Source organism: Anser brachyrhynchus (assembly GCF_964034855.1).
Source record: "Anser brachyrhynchus genome assembly, chromosome: 8".
Lineage (NCBI taxonomy): Eukaryota > Metazoa > Chordata > Aves > Anseriformes > Anatidae > Anser > Anser brachyrhynchus.
Window position 1 is genome coordinate 958,262 of NC_137702.1, and position 19,001 is coordinate 977,262.

Sequence of the window (19,001 nt, forward strand, 5' to 3'; positions counted from 1 at the left end):
AACCGCAGATTCCTCCTCTTTCTCCTTCCTTTGATGGAGCATCCTTCATGGCTGTTTTGAGAGATCCTGGGCTTTGAACAGAGCGTGCCAATGCTGGGGCTTGCACAAATATTTTGAGAAAAGTAACAGCTGATCTCTAAAATCCAAAAAGATCCTCCTTTTTCCTATTTAACTTCTCAAATACATTTTATTATTATTATTCCTTTATGCATATTATTATCATTTCTCCCTTGCCCCACGTTGACGGCTGGAGCACCCCGTGCCATCCCTGCCCGGGGGCTGCAGGCAGCAGGCAGATGTCACAGGCTGGGCACGCTCTGGGGAGGTGACAGCAAGCGAGCTGCAGGTACCACACTTGCAGTACTTCCTTTTGATTTCCCAGAATCATCTCTTCTGGCCATGTTTATGAATAAATCATATTTTAAACATATTGAGAATTATTTTAAAATGCACACATTTTATAAAAACTTATAATACCTTTTGAGGGATATGAAGAAATATGAAAAAAAAGTCATTAATGATTCATTTAGCTTTAGTAATGCCTCCAGTTTCAACAAACTACAGGCAGAAAATTAATGGGAGGGATCAGCAAATGTGCTTGAGTCGAATAGATCTAGCCAAGTAGCTAACAGGATATCACCTGCAGCGCATCATTTTGAGATAACAACGTGCGGAAGGGCTGCCGTAGAGGCATCGAGCACCAGAAAGGCTTTGCGAAGGCCGTGCTGCCATCCTGTGCTGCAGGGCACACGCGGGGGTGACACCGTCCGGTCCCCGGCTCCCGGCTGCCTGGGACACCGTGCCTGCCGCCAGCCGCGGGCAGGAGGAGAGGACTGGCCCCTGCCCGACCAGCACGCAGGGACTGGGCGACAAGGAAACCGCTCGTGGGCTTCGCTGGGAATAATTAGCCCTTCCCAAGAGCCAAATCCCCAGATGAAGTGCTATGCATTACAAATAAGCTCAAGTGAGATTTAATTGTGTAGCTTTCATATTAAAAAGAATATTTGCCTGTTCTTCCCTACACAGGTTTAATTTTGGTTTTGTAGAGAAAGATTTTGTAAGCTGTGTTAAGAAGATGCTCATGCTTAGCTGTTTTCTGCAGTAAGAGGATCTCTTCCCAGCTCCTCCTGCCAAAGGGGGCTTCGCATGTCCTGCCGCGCGGTGGCCCTCATTACGGCGCTGAGACTGTCAAACCCTGAAGTAATGATGCCAGGGGAAAACCTGGCACTTGTGACAGGCTACACTTACACCTCTGCAGAAGTACCAATTTTTGAAGAGCTCAAAAGAGATTGAAGAGTACAATCTGATACCCATGAATCTGTAAATATCCAGAAGATATGCCATGCAGATATCTAAAAACACTACCGTCTCAAGTGGGTGTTTTTTTCTTCCAAAGCAATATCTGGATGACCGTGTCTTCTTCGACCGAGTGCTGAAGTGGAGCTGTCTCTCCATCGTACTGGTATTCAGCTGCTAAGGCAGAAAAGGCAGCACATATTCTGGAGCATGAGCTGACCGTGTGTTCCCTGGCATGAAGTCTGCAACAGAAAAGTTCAATATTGCTCCAAAATACTGTAACGTAACGTGTCCCAGACACACAGTGCAGCATGGCAGCCGTTCCGTGCAGAGACAGAAACAAGTGAATGTAGCTTCAGAGAATGAGGAAAATTAAATGTGCCTGCTTCTCTTGTAGGGTCAGCCTCTACTCTGGTGAGTCAGAGAAGCTCCAAAGAAGCAGTGGTGAATGAACGATCTATTGCCCTTCTGTCTCTGTTAGATGAAAAATTAAGAACAAAGGGAAAATGTTTCTTTCTTTAACATGTTATTTGCTGATTTACCCTTCATGGTAAAGGAACACTGTCACACAGCTTGATCAGAAAATGCGAGTTATTGTGACACATAGCGTCTCTTGGTAGCTGTCTGAGATTTACATTGCCCATGCTATGAGCATGCACAGAGCCAGCTCTCCAAATGCTTCCCTCTGTACCTATATATTCACATACAGATGTAACCTTGTTTGTCTCCACCTCTGAAACTTTCAACTTTGTCAGCCTATATTCACATCTTTTTGCTTTTATCAGCACGCCTTTCTTCCAGAACTGCTCTACCTGCTTTTCTTGTTTTGTGTCTTCAGCTGGGAGATCTCCTCCAGCTCTCAATTTATCTGGCAGTTTCAGATATTTTTTCTTTACATTTTATCTGATTTTTCTTTTCAAATGTGGAGCATACCTTCTCTAAAGCTAAACGGCCTTACACTGTCGATGTTTAAATGGTGCCTAATGCAAGCTGTTCGGATTACCTGCAGTTCCTGGGAGAGGAGCACATCCTATACAATTACAGCATTTGATGTAATTTTAAACCCTGAATGCATAGCGAGTAATAGTAACAGCTTCAGACTGTGAATCCAATTGTTTAGATTGTTCTCAGCATCCAGTGACAACTCTGGGAAAGAAGCAAGGCGCCTCTGTGCCTCCTTGATCCTGTATCTCCTCCCAGCCTCTGAGATCAAGAAGGACCTTACGGACTACGGGCTGCTTAAAGCGTCGGTGATAATGGGATGGCATCCTGATGGCATCACCACTGGAGACCTCCTGCTTGCTGATACTGCACCCATACGAGGCAGTATACCTGCGGATGAGCCCATGTCAGGACCCTCACGCCGCACGGGAGACACCAGCCACAAGAGCTGGACAGGTTTCACAGTTCCTAAGCTGGGGCTGTGTTGTAGTTATTTAATACCCTAGCAAATAAGGAAACGACAACAAACAGGCTTGGCCCAGATGAAGTCCTCAGTGTTTTTCAGAGCTACCCTGGACTTACACCAGATTTTTCCTCTTACTGACTTATGTTTAACACCAGGGGAGGAAAATGCTGCCTTTGTAAAGCTCATCCATCCACGCCTCGAAAACCTGTCCATATGGCTAGGTGTATGTGTGCTACACCTGATGCCAGATACCATATGCGTGGTAAGAAAACACAGTCTTAATTGTGTACTCTCCTGAGGAACTACAAATGTGATGATTTATCAGGCGCATTACCACACAGCAGTAGCAGGAAACAGGCATTTGAGCTCAGTTGCACAGGTGTTTCCCTTCCCTGGCCCTATAACCCAGGATATCCAAGCAGATTCCTACAAATCGTTATGCATTTCAGCATGCCTAGTTAAGAGACGTTCTGAAGACCCGACAGGAGCTCCCTTGGACCAGAGGCACTCTGGTGGTTGTTTCTTCAACAAGCAGTGGCTCCCGTCACCCATCAGAGGCCTGGGCTGGCAGGACCTCGGGCCGGCCGGCTGCCGAGCCTGCCCTGGCACCACGGCGCCTGGCGAGGCAGATCCCTGCTCACAGGCGTCTCCCAGAGGGTCCTCATCCCTGGGGGGCGCAGGGCTGCCAGGAGGGGCGCCGGGAGCCGCAGCTCCTTCTCCCCTCGCCGCCAGGGACCGGGCTGGCGGCAGCCGGCTGCCAGGGGCCAGGAGCTGACCCCTCCTGCTTGCTTGGTCCTGCCCAACAATATCGGGCACAGGGTTGGCCCCAAACTCCTTCTTGCAGTGATGTCTCGTCCTGGACTTCAGGGGAGCCAGGATTTTGCTCCTGAACTATTCACTCTTACTTTCCGGTCTTTTTGGGAGGCTTTGCAGAAGTGGGTCTGAACAGTGAGAAAGCCGAATTGTGACCTGATGCTCTTCATACACCACTATCTCCATACGCAATTTATTCTCTCAAATGCCTATGAGTATCTTTTTTTTGAGCTGGATGTGTGTGCAATGTAACGTAATATGCCCGCATACACTTACGCATCTATCTTTCACATAACACAATTTAATTTCTTCCACATAGCCACGGGAAATCTCTGAAACTAAAAACAAGTTAAGGAAGACAAAATACTGTGTGAAAGAATAAGAAAGATGAAGCACGGTGTCTGTATATTCCCCAAGAAAAATATTTATCTCTAATATTTACTGAAAGCTTTCTCACGTGATCTGGATGCAAAATTTCAGGGGGCATGAAGGTTTAAAAACGATTTAAATTTTCAAGTGCGTGTGTGTGAATTGCATAAAATGGGGTTTGCAGCTTTATAAAAATACATACATAGTTCTGCAGCACAAATTAGATTAGCAGCTCTGTGTAAGATCCTATAAATGCAGGGCCATGAAAGGTGCCGACGGACGTTTGATGGGCGCAGCGTCTCTGCGTAGCGCTCTGTCCGGCAGGACCAGGGGACGCGCAGCCCGTCCCACGCCGCAGCCCTTTGGGGTGCAGCCTCTCCGTCCGCAGCAGCACCCAAGGCTGGCACCAGCACCGCCAGCTGGATTTGCTCTCCTGGCAGCTGTGGTTCTTGTCGGTGTTTTCCGGCCGCAGCGACGCCTGCTCAGCCGCGCCGAGGCCCAGCACAGAAACTGTCACCTCTGCCGGTGGTGGCCGGGTGCGCTGAGCGCTGCCACATCCGGGCGGCAAAGCACACGCCAAAACACAGCTGCCGGCAAGGAACTGCTAGAAAAGCAACAGCGGGAGAGGAGAAACTAGGTGCCATGTTTATGTTAAAGCAAAAGTTCACAGCGGAGGTTTAGCTTTACTAAACTAAAAGAGGAACGGCTATTTTTATGAAGTTCCAGGCACTTGGAGAATTCTGTTTTATTTTATTTTCAAACCGATGCTGGGGACTGGGACAGAATGCAATGTAAATAGGTTGCAGGATTCAGTATATGATATTTTGGTGCACACCGTATAGCCAGAGATGTACTTACGCTGGAGAGCATTATGACCTCATAATTTAATAGTCATTTTTAATATGAAACACGGGCGAGTCTTGCAGTCTACATGATTTTATTGGTACTAGAAACAAAGAAGCAAATGTGTAACGTGCACTTTGTGCGGTAGAGACTGAAAACACATTTCTCTGTTCAAAGCAGTAGGAAATAAAGTTCTGGAGATCGAGTCAGCCTGGCCAAGTGGAGCAGGACAGTGCCCACCGTGTGCAGGGAAACAGCTGGGTCCCTTGGGGGCCGGGGAGGCTGCATAATTCATTCCTATGGACCGCATGGAATGGAATAAAAATCATTCTCACACAATTTTTCACTGTATGTCATTTTGTTGCATTTTATGAGTGCTCGGTTCGAGGCACAATCGTTTTCCAGTGTCAGTGTTCTCTCTCTGCTTTACAAAATCAGTGCTTTCTGGGCTCCGTCCCATGAACGACACGGCACACGGCATTCCGAGTGAGTGCCGCCTTGGTAGGCAGCGCACTGTCACAGCTGATGTGCTGAACCTTGCTCACTTCAAAACACGGATCTGCAACAGAGAAGCAAATGAGATTATCTGCTGTGATGGACGCAGGCATAACATTTCTACTTGGTTCTCACTACCCAGCTCCAGTTTTAGTCACTGCTCTGTAAATTGCAAAGTTATTAGCAATCAATAAGTATACTTAACATTTTTTTTCTTTTATTATGCGGTAAACGTCCTCTGAGGAATCTGGGGTAATGAATTTGTTCTCCGCTGGCAGCACGCTGCTCTGCAGACACAGGCAGACTTTGAAGCAGGTAGCAGTTTTCATCGGACGGGTGTCAGAGTGCTCACAGCACGCAGGCACCACAGTAAGGCACAGCCAGGAGATGCTGGGAGTTAGAAAACCGCAAAAATTTCGGTGTGGGTTATGACTGTGTGCCAAGTGGACAGAAATTACCTTCTGAATTACAACTTTTTTCTTGCTCTGTAAAAAAGTTACCATTTCCAGATACGGTGCTCTACGGAGTTACATGTACTAGTGTCTCAGTTGTGTCTTCATTCTGTTTTGCATCAGAGAGATCCGATCTGTAAATCTGATATCTGCCAGTTTTCACAGGAGCTCACAGCGACTGCCCTGATTTCTGTGCAGGAGGTCGGGCAGTGTGGGTTGTGTTCCTTGGGTCTGGGTACGCAGGGACAGGGGAGCTATTGTTTTATTCTTCATTAAACCTGAGACGTTCGTTAGGGCAGAGCACGCCGGGCCCGGCTCCCCAGGAGGGATGTGCCCCCTGGGGGGGTGGCCGCTGCTCGGGGAGGGCCGGCTGCGCCCCGGCCTTGCTCTCAGCACCCGGCTTGCTTTTGTCGGGCAGGACTGTGCGGGCGTAAAAGCGGAGCCAGGTGGACGTTGCTGCTTTGTGCTCAGCCTCCTGTAATTTCTTTCTCTGATTATTTCATTTCAGCAAAACCGTTTGAGAACGGACAGTACCTGGACATCTATGGAATTACGAGAGACCAGGCTGGGGAATACGAGTGCAGTGCAGAGAACGACGTCTCAGTCCCAGACGTGAAAAAAGTAAAAGTCACAGTAAACTGTAAGTCACGTTGTTTTTTAATCACTAAATCCAATGGAGAAGAGGGACGCGGCTGAGAAGAAAAGTCTAATGCAAAGTACTGCTGCTTGTGGTGGAGTTGTAGATCGGAGGGGTTTTTGGTGTTGCAGGAGAAAAAAGCCTGTGGTCTTTGAGTTGGTCTGGCCCCAGGCAGGTCACGCAGGATTCGGGCTCAGATCCTGCCGGGAGGACCGTGGTGCTGGCGTGTGCTCACGGGCTGAGCTGCCTGTGCTTAATGCAAGCTGGGCTCTGCTGCCGGGCTTGGACTTTCTGAGTAACCCTTCGAGTAATTAGCTGCGGACTCTGAGTACTTTCTGAGGACTGCTGTGATTGTTGGACTAAAATGTCTCTGGTTTAATTTGTCACGGTTGTGCAACAATACAGGGAGACGAGAAACTTGGTGAAGTTTTTTTGTTGGATGATTAGATGGTGGTGGACGCCGCGGACACGTGCTGTGCGCTCACCAGGAGCAGTGCCTGGGGGAGTTTCAGGCCCTGCCTGCCCCTGTGCGGGGGCAGCCTGCCGGGTGCCCCCGGGGTGCCCCAGCTCCCGTGGCGGCGCTGCTGCAGGCAGGCACAGCCGGGGGCACGGTGCTGCGTCCCACCAGCTCTGACCTTGTCGGGTTTCTGCAGAAACGGGATGCTTTCTGGTTGGGATTGAATTTGGTTTAACGCTCGGTACAACGTGAAACATTCAGAGCTGTGTTCTTTTTCCCTTCAAATTATAAAAAATGGAAAGAATGTATGAATAATTACACTAATTCATTCCACTTGTGAATTTTCTTAGGCTAAGTGCAATTACCTTGTAATTTGTAGCAGTTCCTACTTTGAAAATTGCTGTGGCATCATTACTGACTTTATAAACGTTTGAGGCGCTGGCTTTGTGTCCCCTCAGTGGGTGCTGTCCCCGTCCATGCGCTGCGGCAGCAAAGCCCCAGTCCCCAGGCTGCCGGTGTGCTTACAGGCACTCAGGGGGCTCTCCTTGCTCCCCAACAGCTATCAAACAGTTTGATCGTGCCGCAGGTCTCAGAGGCAGTTTTTGTGCTGCTGAGTCACGTACCCTAGTGCCGCTGGTTGCAGACCCTGCCTCCCCTGTGCTCCTGGCGCTTACACACTTTGGTCCAACACTCTGGCCATGGCTCCTTGCTTTACGAGCCCAAGGGCGGGTTTCCTCCGTCAGGTGCTGGAGCTGCAGCGCTGTCCCATGCGCAGAGCAGCGCAGGGAGCCTCGTGCTGAATCCGTCACGGTTCTCTCTAAAAACCGTGGGCTACCTGGGACTTAAAAGTGGAGTGGTGGTGGCCCGTGGCGTAAGTGACCGCTATTTTTTGTGCGGTGTGTTGTTACTGGGACACTGTTGGTAAGGGAAGCTGGGCAGATACTTGCATAGATGGGGCCTGGGTGTTGTGGCGTGGCACCTTTCACGCAACCCGTGCTCCAAAGTACTTTGTGTTGTTAAATAAATGACTTGTGATAGAGACCCAGAAGGAATGGGGAGCTCAGTTTAGTTTTATAGAAATAAAAACTGCTTCTAAGTAACTTCATGCGATGGGAGTTTTAATAAGGGTAGCAGTGTCAGGAGCTTTCTAAGTGATGGCGAAAAGGGAGAAGTTGATAGTGCTGCTTAGCACTTGTTTTGTTTGAGAAAGCACAGAGGTGATAAAATCATCAAATCCACAATTCTCCCTCACCTCCTGAGCCAGGACTGAGACTTATGTGAGTCCTAATTCAGAGGAAAGTATCAACTTGGTTGGCCAAAGCCAAAACTCAAGCCTAAATGCAACACAGAGCTGATGTGCTGGTTGGCGCGGGCCCTGTGCTGAGTCGTGTCAAAGCCCGTCCTCGACACCGAGCTGGGGAGCACTGGGAGAAATGGTGCTGCAGTGCTGGAGGACGGGCAGGCTGGGAGGGCTGCACGTACCCTCAGCACTGACCACAGGCAGGGCTGCTCAGCTCTGGCTGCAGGTTCTCCTGTCCATCCATCAGGAAGCGCCTTTGGCCGTGGTGGGATGCACCTGGCTCTGAATTCCTGTGCCAGGTTCAGGCAAACTGCTAAGTCTGCACCGGGGGCACGCAGAGTAATTTTTTTCTATTTCTTACAACTAAAGAAGAAAACAGCAAAAAAAAAAAAAAAAGGCAATGCAAAACTAGGATCTGGCTTCAGCATGAAGCCGTTTGTATACGTGGAAGATTTGTCGTAGTCAGCTAATTGCTTACACGCTTCTGTTTGATTTGTACATTGTCCCCAAGCCAGTTGAGCGCAATGCAAAAGCTCTCCCAGCATCTGCTCCCCGCTGCTAACGCTCGTTAATTCTGACCAGGCAGCAAAGTGGCTCGCTGCGGTCAGGAGAGGCCCGGACTGGAGCTCACCAAAGCTGGCAGAGCTCGCCCTGCGGCCGTCGTCCCCACGAGCCCACCCCCGGGCCCGGACAGCCCAGCCACCAGTCGGCACCCCGGCACCGAGGGTGTTTGTCCGGGTGCTCCCCCCTCTGCCCTGTGCTCCGCAGCCCCGCAGAGCGCAGGGGAGCCGCGCGCGTGGCGAGGGGTGCACGCAGGGCTCAGCGCCTCCGGCTGCTGGCCGGCACGCACGGTCCTGGAGGAGCTCCGTACACGTGGCCAGTCAGCCAGAGCTCAATCTCTCCGCCAGGCGAGCTGTGGTTTGTCTAACCAGCTCTGGTGCTATTTAAAAGAAATTTGTATTAAAATTATTTTCAAGTGTGAAACCGGGAAGATCTTAGTGACAGAAATATGCAAGAAGAGAGGAAGACTTTGGGTTCTTTTGTCACACTGGGTTGGGCAGAATTTTCTTGGCTGAACGTTCCTCAGCCCTGTTTCTTCTGCTAAGGAGATACTTGTTCAATAAAGAGCAGGGCTTTCTGCCCCCAGCTGCCCCCAGAGTCCCATCCCTTTACTTCCTTCAGTCTTGCAGACTCCCTCAACTCCTAGGCTAACGCCCTCCAGTGTGGGCTCACTGCTAGCTCTGCAGCATCTCTCCCTCCTCACCCCACGTGTGTTGTTCTGTGATCACGCTTCTGGCACAGGGATTTGTGCCCACCATCCAGGTGGCTCCACCAGGCGTTTAATTCCTTTACCTGTGACCCCGCTCCTCGGTGAGTGTCACTGAAGCAGTGCCCGGAACAGCCAACTCACTGCCAGCTGCCCCCCCAGCCTTACAAGGGCCCTGACTATTTCCCAAACGCGTCGCCTTGCCCACGTACACGGCTTGCTGTAGGAAATGGCCTTGCTGTAGAAAACAGGGCTCCTGCGCTCCGACGGCGTGTGCGCGGTGGCGTGCTGCCGAAGCGCCGTTCCGTCTCGGAGCGGGAGCAATCCCCGCTGCGTCGCGGCACTGCTCTGCCGCGTCGCGAACAGCACCGCCTTGACACGCCACCCCCAGCGCACGGGGTGACGACGGCACCGCGCCGCATTTGCGTGAGCATGATCACTTAACTGCTGCTCCTGACAATTTCAATGCTGTTTTCCTGTTATTAAAAGGAACGTTCTTTATTGCAGGCCCGATAAGTGGAGAATAAATCGAGGCTTTATTGTGTCCAGTTAATAGAATGTACCAATGAACCCCGAGCGGTTGCAGTGAATATAAGCATAATGTTGAATATGGATATTCATTTCATATAGCGGTTGTTCAGTCATCCAAGCAAATACAAGAAAACGACCAGGTTTAAATTACTTTCTGAATTTCAAGTTCCTTAGCTGGGCAGCCCCCAGCCAGCCATAAAGCACCAGTTTGCTACCTGCCCTACAGCGCATCCATTGTGACTCCAGTGGCTTTACTTCTGGTTGGGTTTTTTTTTTCTTTATACTGTTTCATATTGCATATTCTACATTTTCTACTTAATTTATGTACGTCCCCCATGATTTCTCTTTTTAAAATGGTGGCCTGAGCATTGTGGTGTGTTTGTCTGAATTCAGAGAGGAAAAAAAATTGAAGGAGAGCCTAACGTAAGATTGTATGAGGATGCTGGTTTCTGAAGGAACACTATGCCAAATGAAGTTAAAATAGACAGAATATAATCCAATTTCACTTCAGAAGCAAATCTTATTAGCATTTTCTCTTATATTTTATAAAGCAAATACTGATTTATGGATGATAATCTTGAAGCCCCCTTTGAACAAACTAGTGTCTGGATTAGGAAGATTTTAATGTCACCTGAAAGCCGCTCTGTAACTACACACATGTTGCTGTAGCTCCACTGACCCTCCGGTTCGTTAGTGACATACTTTAAAAGATTAAAGGCAGTTGCTAAACGTGAGAATCTCCAGAAGTGCTGAGGCCACGCTGAGATGATGAAGAATGAGATGTGTGCATCGTGAAGCTGGCATTTATTTTAATTTACGTAAAATTGTCGATTACCTAAATAAACAGCAAATGTGGGCTTTTAAGGTGGAGCTGCATTGAAGTGTTCCTTCTTTTCAGATGCCCGTATAATACAAACTCAGGGCCTGTTTTTCTGTAACTGTCTCTCAAACAGCTCTGTTAAAGCTGGATCCTGTGCAGGGGAGAGCTGGGCCCCCAGACCTTGCAGCCTGTGGATACGGGCGGTACGGAGGGAACTCAGAATACTCCTTCCTCATCCTGACCGGCGCTTGCTGGGAAAGCATTTCCTTGTACAGATATTTTCCATTCAGTCTTGAAAATGTTGAAAGGGAAAAAGCAAGTGAATAGATGATATGACAACCTGTGAAATCTGTTACGCCCTGCCTGGTGTCACCAAGGGATGTTTGCCCATCCCTCCGTAAGGTGTCCCCAGTGACGGGATCCCCGCGGGCAGCATGTTCTATTTAACTGCAGTCTGCATTTGTAATTTTGTCACAGTGCCTAATGGGAACCATTCCTACTCCGTTACAGCCCGTTCCTCACCTGTCCCCCGAGGGGCAGGACCAGTCTCACCTTTCGGTCTCTGAAGGCAGGGCTCTTGTTCTCCTCACACGTACCTCCTTGTGTTCGCCAGCCCCGATTCTTCCCGTCTTCATCCTCGGGTCAGGTTTTCTAAGTGACTGATTCAATATTTCTTTTATATCGGTGGTCAAACAAGTCAAAGTCTGCGTTTGGAGTGACGCCGCCTCCTTTCACAGAATCACAGCGTGGTGTGGGATGGAAGGGACCTTAAAGACCGTGCGGCTCCAATCCCCAGCCGCGGGCAGGGGCACCTCGCGCCAGCCCAGGACGGGGCTTTGGGCAGCCTGGGTGAGGTTACTCTCTGGGGAAGGTGTTCCTTTACCTCCTCTCTGGGGCTGGGACGGGGCTTTGCCTGTGCTGACGTGGCTTGCTGCTGTCAGCTGGGGCAGGTCCTGCCGCCCCGCGCAGCCCGAGCCCCCCAGGCTGTGGTGGCCGCAGCTGGTGGCCGGTGCTGGGCGAGAGCAGCCCCCGCGCCGTGCGACGGGGCGGCAACAGGTGGCTGGGCACAGACCTGCCTCGCTCCCTGCCTGCTGGTTTCTTTCCTGCTGTGATGGTTTGATAAGGTGGTTTATGTCGTGGGCTGTTTTTCTGTTGTTGTTGGTTTTTGTTTTTTGTTTTTTTTTTTGATTTTTTTTTTTAATAGAAGGAATGTGTGAGTTTCTTGTATGAATTTTAAGTAGTGTGTTTGTTTTTGCTTGGACAGGTTAGGGTTTTTGCAGAACAGCTTATCTCATTAGCATTTCATGGAAGTCTGCCTTACTGTTGCTATGGCACTTGCATAATATTATGCATAATACTCTGATTTTACTTTGAAATCAGACATACTGTACAAGCCACTCTAACCTAATTATATCTGTAACCTTAGGCCTACCGGGAAAAACAGTATAGGGCTTCAGTGTTTGCTGGGGTTCCTGATACCCGGACACATGGCCGTGACTTTATGCTCCCTGAAAGCGCATTGCTGTGCATCGTTGCTGACCTAAGAAAAACATTTCCTGGGCAAGGTTTTTTATTTTCGATTCAACAAAGAAAATTTCCTTCAATCAAGTTGAATAAAAAGGAGATGGCCCAAGCATTTTGCAAAGGTCTCGTTTCTGTCCTGCTTTGGTACCAAGTATGAAAACAGTCAGGGCAATTTGCAGTTTTAATTTCCATTTTCTTTTAATATGGGGGGGGGGGGGAGGGAGGGAGGGATTCTGTTTAAGCATAGTGCAACTTCTTTTTTTTCTTCTTAAAACTACATGGACAGCGTATTGAACAATTGTAAGCATCTGCGTGCACGTTTGCTTATGCAAGGCTTTTTTGTTTGCTTTCGTGATCCCAGGATGGCAAACGCAGCCTGAGGAAGCAAATTCTGTGGTGCCTGCCCTGGGTGCAGCTTACAGACTAGTTGTGTGTTGACACTGGCACGATGAGGTGTTTGGGGACCTCTAGGTGTCTGTCGGGGGGTTCTCAAAGCTGTGTGGGGATACTTTTGCATATAGGTCTGGGCACAGTTGGGCCTGAGCGAACTCACACCCCACCAGCCAGAGGTACAGCCCGTGTGCCGGTTGTGCCGCACGTGGAGCACAGCGGCTGCAGGCAAGGGTAGGCGTGATGACGGCCGACGGCCTGAAGGGCTTCAAACTGGGCCAGGATTTTTTCTGTTGGTGAGGACAATTCCATGCAATGACAAAGATTTTTTCTTTTTAACCAGTTAAAACCAGTTCCCCTAAAGAACATAACTGCGCGGAAAAGTTATTGCTTTTCTTTCCTGTGCCTTTTATATACAGTAAACTCAGTCACATAACTCTTCAAACAGTACTGCACCCAGATGAGATGAACTTGTACGTTCATATTTGACCGCAGTGCAGAAGGACCTTATCTTGAGGTGGCAGTGGCTGATGTTATCCGTTTGGCTGAAATTCACACATTTAAAATTGCATCATGTGTGCCAGCCTTTCTTTAATCACAAGGGTCTGAAGTATTGCTCGGCATTGTAACAACGCAGAGCAATTTGCAGGCACTGGGTAGCCACAATTCCCACTGACCATTTCAAGAGTTACATGTGCACAGTGCCTTGGAAGATTGAACTTTGCAATACTGTTTTGAAGTATCTAAATTACACTTTTAAAAGTTAAAAGCACTCCGGAGTGCGGTTTCATTGACTTCCTGTGAAACACGCTTCTCTGAATTCTCCGGTTAACTTTCAAAATGGGATTTTGGCTTCTAAGTCACACTGGGGACTCCTGAAAATCTGACTGCCGTTAATATTTGATTCTGTTAATAGATTGGTGGAGCTCAGTGTGCGTGAGCTTTCCAAAAGGCAACTCTTTAGTCTGTTCAAGTCTTCTTGGTCTCAGATCTGCAGGTAAGGGCAGTGCTGGTGCACGCCACGGGCTTGCATCGTAGGTCTGAGTCTGCAGTCATTGGAGAGGACTATGGCCAGGCATGAGCTGTGTCCATAGCATGACTTCAGGCTGCCCCGTTTTTCACAGATTTCCAGTTTTGTTCGGGATGAAGGCTGAGTATTGGTCCCCTTTCATCTTGCCCCATCTAGCACAGACCCAGGGAACACAGAGAGCCCTCCCCTTGCTGCACTCTTATGTTCTGAAAAGCTGTCCCACCAGCTCAAGCGCACAGAGCTGGGTGGATGCTCTGAATGGTAAGAACAGCGCTGCTCCACGGCGTGCTGCTGGGGACCAGGGACCAGCTTCTGGAAGGACATGACGGCAGTGAGTCAGCAGCGAGGTGGGTGTGGGCTTCGTGCACTAGTCCATCAGGACCATCCCTTGACCTGTTTGTCCTGTCATTGTTAAATATTAACCTAATTCTAAAAATCAGGTTCTCTGCGTTGTACAGATGTTCTGGTTCAGTAGTTATAACATTTATGTCTGAGCTACTATTTTAATTAAAAAGATGTAGGAAGACCTTTACTTGGAAGGATGGAGAAGATGTCTTTCCTGCATCACAGAATACACAGCTGAGAGCAGAGAATTAATGGTGTAATTAGTTTCTATATCTGTGGGTCAGCTATATGAGGACACAAAGCCACGCACCCTAGCTAAAGGAGGTGAGGTGCTAACGCAGTTGATAGGAAAACTTGGACTGTGATTTGAGTCAGTAATAGCAGAGCTTGTTTTTGGGTCCAGCCATCCAAAAGAGGAGCTAATAGCAAAATATTTCAAGTTAAACTTGTGCACATAAGAACAGTTATTTTGACCTAAGATAAAGATCTTTGAGAAATTTTCTGCTACTCTTTAAATGGAGTTTTTGATCATGCACAATGTAATCAGGGTTGTGGTTTTCTAACTTCTGTGGTTTTGTTGGGGTTTTGGTCAGCATTAGGACTAAATTCTGATTTATTTAATTTGCAAACTATTCTTATCACTGACTGAGGTAACTTGTATGAGTTATATGATGTACCATCTCATAGTAACACTTAATGAAAAACAACTTATACCAATTCAGATCAATAAAAGCTAGTCATGTGTTTAAATCCATCTCAATCGGAGTGGGGAGGAGAATATAGTTGATATGAAGAAAATAGTTTTCTCCTCATTGGTGGGGAAAGAAGCCTCTTATGAAAGTAATGTTTGTCATTTTATGTCCTTCAGGTATTTTTATTAGCATTTCAGAAGTCAGATTAAAACAATATAGTTCAGGTTTCTGACTCAAGTGCAATTTGGCTTTGAAATTAACATTGATTTCTTTCTGTGGTGTAGTAGTTTACTATTAGGTTCTGCAAACTGCTGCGTGGTTGCTGCTTATTTCTGAAAAGTGTTGCTTATATTGAAGCGTGACAGAATTGATTATAATGTTCCTTCACGTAGATGGCATTCTGCTGCCACAGCTCATAATCAAGGGCTCTGGCAACATGAAATGAGGTCTTGTATTTGAAGTTAGAGTATTAGTACTTAAGATATCCCTCCAGTAGATAAGGAGTCTGTATTTCGTATTGAAGAAAAATTCTGCCTAGCTCCTCCGAGTGATTCTTGGCTATTTTGGGGGTGAGCAGGGGGCTGCACCCCGTGTTTGCCGGCGGCACGGTGAGATGTGTAAGGGGAGCAGCCTGGTCAATGCGCTGGCTCTGCTCTCCAGGGAGGTCTCCAGCTCGTCAGTGGCACCAGCTGGGGCTGCAGGACGAGGTTGCGGTTTGGCTTCTTCAGCGGAAGAGGAGATGCTGCTGCAACATACCACCAGCATTGCGGCCGCAGCAGCCAGCTCTTGGCCTCAGAGGGAAATCAGAAGGTTAAGATGCCGAGAAGCACCTCACGTTCTCTTTTCCCCAAGTGAAGTGTCTCCAGCACAAACCCGTGAACCCCTCTGAGGAGGTAGCGAGCTATTAAACCGTGTTCAAACAAATCTCTTCAGGCATTGTTTTCTTGGGAAACAGTATTTCTGACTTGGCTAACACAAGTTATTTCTGCAGTTCAAACATGGAGGTCACTGTTTCAGAAGCCTATGGGTGCCGATTATTTGCCATTTCTGCCGTGGTTAATTCTGAGGACTGCCATGACTGCCCATGTGAAAGTAATCTCTGTTCCCTGTCCCCAGGAACCCCTGAAATAAAAACAACTGGACTAATTTGCACATATTTGCACTCTGCCAGTAGTTATACGTCCACATATTGTATAATTATGGGATGCCAGGAGATGCCATACAGCATGTTTATGCATCGCTGTGAAACTGCTGTAGCAAATAATAGAACATTCGTGGCAAGTTCTCCTAATATCCGTGAAAAATGTTCTCAGCAGTGTGCTGTTGATGGCTGTTGCATAAGCACAATGTAAAGGCTTCAGGCCACTGTTGGTGAAAGTGTGGGGATCTGCTCGTGACTGGAGTATGAGTGGACAAAAATTAATGAAGTTTTTAACAACTATTGTGTACTTTTCTGCTTGTGCTATCATTTCAAAGCCAAAATAAGGTTACGGTGAGGTTGCAGACATCTCTGCGTATCCGCTGCTGCTGAAGGTCCCTTTCTTGCACCTCTCCCTCGCGGAGGCAGCCGACCGACGGGCAGGAGCAGCGGCGCGCCTCTCCCCACGGGGCCGCCTTCTCAGGGCGCCCCTCTGGCTCCCCGGAGGCTCCACGTGTGGCTCGCCGTTATGTTCAGAGACAATACAATTCCAGATCTGCAGGCGGGATGTGAACTCCCTCAAACCTGGCGAGGTGCAAAGTGAAGAAATGTATGTAGTGACTGAAGAAAAGCACTTCTGGGCAGTAAATGCAACCTGGAGTGAGTGCTTTCTCCCAGCTCTGAGCCACCGCTAGCTCCTCAGCCTCCAGGTGATCCCACTTTAAACACTAGCTGAAATACAGTTCACAAAAATTAAAGTATTAATAGAAGATGACTCATCTGTAAAGAGCTTATGCATTTCAAGAAGCAATTTAAAGTATACAGCAGGCTCTGTAATACCCCAGACTAGAGCCAAAATTAATGGAGAGCTCTTCAGCTTCCAGGAGCGTTCACTTGCCCAGATTGCTCTTCAGCAAAAACAATTACTTAAAATATTTCTTGTAATAGTCTGCACATTGTAAAGCAATATTTCTCCTGGTAGCTGCAGCATTCCTTGTTGCTGTTGGCCTGTCCTCCCTGCCCCTTACAAGGGAAGAGCCTTCACAGGGTGAGAGGCTAAAGGGCTTCTGAGTGCAGCTGGTGACGCCAGCTGGAGCCAGGAAGGGCAAGCCTGAGGAGCGTGCCACTCTTTCAAAACTCTCAGTCCCCCGATTATTATTTTTATCTATTTCTTCCAACAGCAGCCATGGCTGCTTTGAAATGGTTCTGCAACAGAAATCTGTTTAGCATAACTTGTGGCTGCCTGGTATGGCCACGATGCCACGCAGCGACAGTCCCGGTTGGCTCCTACCCCGACTACGCTCGGCATTTCAGCGAGACATCCAGTCCCTGATAAGGCTGTAATGATATTGTTACAACTTGTTTGTACCCTGGTGAGATTGCTAAATTAGGTTTTAATAACTTCTGCAATTTGGCTGGTATTAGCAAGTGTGTGGTAGAGGCACTAGATCTGAGCTGGGGGAGCTTTGAGAAGTAATATTTCTGCTTTTATAGTTTAAAACAAAGCAGTGCAGTCGACACGAAAGAAAGGAAAAATTGCCAACGTCATTCTTTAGGTGTTATAATTCATAAAGCTTTTGTCTGGTTCTCTTCATATTTTCTACCTCTTCTCAAATTAGAAGGAACTATTTTGAGGTTGATATGTTTTTTGGATTTTACAGTTACAAAACAAACACAACCATGTGCAATGAAAGCTCTGAAGCCTTGCAGCAGGGCTGCACTTGGTGCTCCTTCCTGGAGACGGGGGAACATCACGGACCATATTGCTTCAGTGCTTCAGCTGTTTTGATAGCTGCCGCACGCTGCGCAATAAGAACGCAATAGTCATTTCTAGACTGAAAGACTATAAAAATTCAGTTCAGAATGCACTGTCTCCAGTGTAATTTGAACAAAAATATGATTGATATCAAAGTCAAAATTCAGGTGCTCACCGCTTCTGCGCCTGGTATTATTAATGGCAAAAGAGCATCTCAGGAATTATCTTTCAGTGCAGCCACTGAATGTGTAAGGGGAAAATCCCAGTATCCCAGACTTCAGAAAAAGAAAGTCATGTCTGCATCCTTGTGCTGAGTTGAGATATAGCATCTACTCTTAAGAAGCATGTAGACATTATTTAAAGATGAACAGTTGTAAGAAAACTATTAAATGTTTATCAGTGACAAAGGTGCAGAGCCCTGGAAGTTTCTGGTGTCCAGAAGTGGCTGCCGTCTTTTGTCTTTGGTCTTCTTCAGAACTAGGGCGCGTACTTTGTTTTAAGCAATGATCTCAAAATCGAAGGTGGCATCCATTGTATGCACTTCATTGGCTTTTATCCATTGGAACACCACAAAACTGAGGGAGAAGAAATTACTTTATATGGACAATCTTATAAATAAATGCAGAGAGAGACCCCTGAGATGCATTTGCTTCAATAAAAGGCCTCCTTTACAGCAGCCGGCTGATTTTTGGTGCTGTAAGTCTGCAGATGATGTGTGCAGTGACGACTCTGGGGTACTGCAAAACAAACGATTCTGTGCGTTCACTGAGATGATCGAGGAAGCTGGCACTGCACTGGCCACACAGCAGTGGCAGTGGTGGCTTTGCACGGGTGTTTGGCGTGTGCTATGGGAAGCAGAAGCTGATGATCCCTGTCCCACGGAGCTGCCGCTCCAAGTCATCGACACAGATGCAGTATGTAAGAGAAAGTAAAACGTGATTCAAAGTAAACTGGCTCTTTTTTGAGTCACTGTTCCCTGAGAAGGGCGTACTCCAGTGGATCCCCCTCTGGGCTAGCAGGAGGTCTGGGAAGCCTTACATGCCTTCAGAGTGGCACCGGGTTTTATTTCTATAATTACTTTGTTTTGAGCTACAGAAACTTTTCCTGAGAGTGTCTGAGAACAATCAGTATTTCTGTGACTTTATTGCTTTTAGTTAGAAAAGGGACTCTGGGCTTGCCTTGCCTTGGTGTGCATGTGTGCGTGTCACACAGCAGTGTACATTGTCCTGTTCCTGTAAGCGTGTGTCTGCTGCAGATCGACACGGGGGGAGGCGACAGGGGGACACGTTTATGTAAACTTCACTTCTTTTTAATATAGAGCAATTGCTTCTAGACTCTTTATGGCTCTTTCTCATTCTTCATGAGATACATATGTATATCAGCTATAACACACTGTCAGCGAACAGTGGTTTTCAATCAAAAAGACTGTCAGTAAAGC

General features: G+C 47.8%; 1 protein-coding gene across 8 annotated transcripts in view; it reads left to right on the forward strand.

Moving 5' to 3' along the window:
- Window positions 1–19,001, forward strand: part of NEGR1 (neuronal growth regulator 1) — a 322,390-nt gene that overhangs the window by 209,023 nt on the left and 94,366 nt on the right. For all 8 annotated transcript variants that reach the window (XM_080603526.1, XM_080603533.1, XM_080603528.1 and 5 more), the window contains one exon: window positions 6,185–6,316. In XM_080603526.1, coding sequence (XP_080459652.1) covers window positions 6,185–6,316 — 132 coding nt within the window. The remainder of the gene's footprint in view (window positions 1–6,184; window positions 6,317–19,001) is intronic.